Raw genomic sequence first — 3,756 nt, 5'->3', positions numbered from 1 at the left:
ACTCTTATGCTCATTTTTTTTCTCTTTTAGGCACACAATGCAACATACAGATCATGTGTCATAGAAATATACACTTGAAACCTACATAATCTTATTAACAAATGTCACCTCAATAAATTAAATAAAAAAGAAATATCTTCAATACCACCCTTGCCAATTATTTAACTGTGCTTGTCAGGTTAACAATAAATACATTTTATAAATATGAAACAATAATTAGGTCTTATAACAAACCATTTAAAAATAAAGATGATCCAGAAGTTATCTTTCTCAAATTTAATTTCATCAGTGACAGTTTCAATTACCCAGGGTACAAACCTATGCTACATGGAAGGTCAAGGAAAAAAGAAGAAAAAAGATGTTTGTCATCATTTAGCGAGTTAAAATGTAATGTTCCTCCAAAAAGTTATTTGTATAGTGTTTTTATATCTTCTACATCATGTTAGATACTTCGACTATAATTATATGATAGTGAAGGGGACCCAAAAGTACATAGACATGCAAGGAGACAATTGGAATGCTAGGTTATACATGGTAGTTTACGGTAAAGATAGGGCATGGAGAAAACACAGAAGAAGATTACCTAACCTGCTCTCCAGTTTTCTGGTCAATTTTTGCATGTCAGGCTCATCGAAGTTGAAAGGTGAGAGCTGTTAGAATGTAAAGCCAAAGTAGAAGATAAGAGGAAAAGCATGTATTAATTTATTTTTCCATTTGAACAGGGTTGGAAAGTTAGGAATATGTGAGACTAAAATGGACAGTCATAGACAGGGAAAAGAGGTTTAGTTAAAGCCAATGAAGTATTTAAAGTATCGACTGTTACGGTTTTAACAAAATTTTGTACCACCAAAATTACACCCCCCTCACAAAGTTTATTTCAAACAATCCACTCTTTGACATGAACCCTGAACCACTTTGTTATTCATTCTAGGACTCCAAAAATCCTATTATATTCAAACCATCACTTTTAATGTTATCTATCAATGGTTCACGAAACCGTGCAGGTTTCCAGTGTACAACTCAACAAAACATCATCTTCACACCTCACATGTGCCCATCGCCCTGAGCAATTCTCTTTCCATTCTTATTTCTTCCACTTTGGTGGCCTCCACCTACTTGCCACTTCTTTCCTTCTGGCTATCACTACATGTTATCTATGTCTATGTTACTTAACCCCTTCACCTTCTTTCACCCAGCCCACCTTCTCGCTCCCCTCTGACAGCTATTGGTCTGTTCTCTGTGTCTCTGGTTCTACTCTGGCCCTCAGTTTATTTTGTTCATTAGATTCCATGTATAACTGAGATCATATGTATTTGCCTCTATCTGACTGGGTTATTTTCCTTAGCATAGTAATCTCCAAATCAATATATGCTGTTGAAAATGGTAAGAGTTCCTTTGTTTTTTATGGCCAAGTAGTATTTCACTGTGTAAATATACCACAGTTTTTTTATCCACTCATCTAGTGATGAACACTTGGGCTTTATAATTTAATAGAACATAAAGTAGAGATAGATTAATTCTAAATATGTTTGAAACTACAGTATCCTCAGACATCAAAGAAATGTCATAAGTTGAGATACTGAGATACCATGCATAGCATCTTATTTTGTTGAGAAATATTTATTTTAATATAAGTAAAATAGAATACTGAAATCTGTGAATAATCTATTTTTACTAATGAATTTTTTTTTTTTTTTTTTTTTTTTGTAGCTGTAGCATTTTAATTTCTTCAGGGTCTCAGATGTTCAGGTCCTAGGAATCTGAGTCCCCAGTTCCTCTGGAGACTCAGACATCAGGAATTCAGATTCCCCAGCCCAGAGGTCAACGAAAAAAAGACAACTTCTCTTGGAGCCAGGCCTCGGTGAGGTCATCAGTGGTGCGGATTTCAAACACCTTTGTGAGCTCTGCCGTTTGTACCAGCCTGTTTTTACTCCCTGCATACATCATCTGTTGTTCCGGCTTGCAGCCCACAGGGCTGGAGAAGATGAAACACAAGGGGTAGGATACTCGGCCGTCTGCATGCACATACTTGTAGCTATAAACCACGAACCTTGGCTGTCTCTCTGGCAACTCCATTTTTAGTTCCTCTGGAGAAATGTTCTGAAATTCTTCCTCCAGCACCACCATCTGTCGGTCTTTGTCCACCTTCATTATTATGGCCGCATTGTCTGTCTCTTTTCGAAAGCGAAATTTTCTCAGCTTTTCCTTTAGCTCTGGGTCCACCTCGCACACCACCAGGGAGTCAGACATTATTTTTCTGTCCACAGGCCTCTTCTTTGCTCAGTTCCGCTGTCTTCTAGGGGTGGGGACCAGGGCTAGGGGCTACTAATGAATTTTTTTAAATCACTAAATAATACCCTAGTACAAGTAAAGAAGTCAGGTACTCGTGTTTTTAGGATCATCTTGATGTCAATAAACACTTAAATAAAAGTCTCTAATATAAAAATGTGATCAAGAAGATATAAAGCAATTCAGTTGCAGAACAAACTTAGATACATAAAAACGTAAGTAGAAAAACAAGGTAGCTCATGCTAGACAATAAATGGATTATCTGGCCACAGTATGCCTCAGTTATCCAGGAGTCCATGAGTCTCCATTTCTATTACTGTGTTTCCCTGAAAATAAGACCTAGTGCAATATTTTTCAAGCTTAGAAATATAAGGCCTCCCCTGAAAATAACACCTAGCATGTTTTTAGAAGCAAAAATTAATATAAGACACTGTCTTATTTTTGGGAAAATGGTATCATTTGTTCCCAGCCCTGTTCCTGTATTTAATACCATGTACATTTAATTTGTTACTACTCCTTTCTCCACTAAACTGTCAGATCATCTATTTTGTTTTATATTTCATCAGACAACTAATATCTCTAGAAACTAGTCACATTTATAGTAACTAATATTTGTTCAATTAATGTGTATGGAAGATCTCAATTCAGAAGTGAGAGCTGGGAAAGAATAAATTTTAAAGGCATGACAGTTTGTATTTTGAGAAAGAAGAGTCACAGAGCATATTAGATACCCACAGAGGCATCTCTGTGGGGACTGGCATGTCATGTGGACAGAATGGTCAATAGTTCCATTGAATTGAAGGTAAGATGCATGTACATATTACTGGAGAGAAACTGAAAGTGACTGGATCACTGGGAACTCAGGCAATAGGGTTTGGGTGATATCCAGCAATAATAAATAAATAAATAGAGGAAAATGTATTTGACATAAAAAAGGCACTATTTCTAATGTAAAATATATAATTAAAGATACCTTTCCAATAAAATACTTATATTTTAATTATTTTATAAATAAACAAAACAAGGAGTGGAGCGAGTTTTTATGACTAGGCTAGTTTTTGTTTGCTGCTTTAAAAAAAATTGTAACTTCTTGGTATGCATCTTGTTTAGATTTGCTTATACAGATAACTACCACTGGGCATAACTTCTAGAATGGAAAATTAGCCTGGATAATTTAATCACCCTGATTATAGTCTAATCCTGTTGATGTATCCCTCCTGATAGTTAACAATTTGTGAGTAGCTGCATTGTCCAATATCCAATATGCAGCAAAAGAAAAATGATCATTTGTACATTGTGCATTTAGTGAACTAAAATCAAATAGGTTATTTTTTATTATTAGCTGTACTTTTCATAAATTTTATGAGTTAATAGGGTTCAATTAATGTTGCCAAGTGGTGTGCTTCATACATATGCCTCTGGGGTTTTGCAAAGTTAAGAAGACTGTATAATGAATAGTTGAGTGGT

At 35.4% G+C, this 3,756-nt stretch overlaps 1 protein-coding gene across 1 annotated transcript; it reads right to left on the bottom strand.

Moving 5' to 3' along the window:
* Positions 1-1,700: 1,700 nt before the first annotated feature.
* Positions 1,701-2,316, bottom strand: LOC150020260 (glia maturation factor gamma). The gene has a single exon (XM_090268196.1). The coding sequence runs from the start codon at positions 2,248-2,250 to the stop codon at positions 1,822-1,824; it is 429 nt and encodes a 142-aa protein (XP_090124322.1). The 5' UTR covers positions 2,251-2,316; the 3' UTR covers positions 1,701-1,821.
* Between the last annotated feature and the right edge of the window lie 1,440 nt (positions 2,317-3,756).

Source organism: Furipterus horrens, unplaced genomic scaffold (assembly GCF_987537825.1).
Source record: "Furipterus horrens unplaced genomic scaffold, mFurHor1.1.pri manual_scaffold_2, whole genome shotgun sequence".
NCBI classification, from domain to species: domain Eukaryota; kingdom Metazoa; phylum Chordata; class Mammalia; order Chiroptera; family Furipteridae; genus Furipterus; species Furipterus horrens.
The sequence above is the reverse complement of the archived record's forward strand: the minus strand, read 5'-3'. Positions and strand labels throughout refer to the sequence as shown.

Excerpts from the sequence above, each read along its gene's own strand:
- LOC150020260 (XM_090268196.1), bottom strand. The coding sequence starts at position 2,250 with ATGTCTGACTCCCTGGTGGTGTGCGAGGTGGACCCAGAGCTAAAGGAA.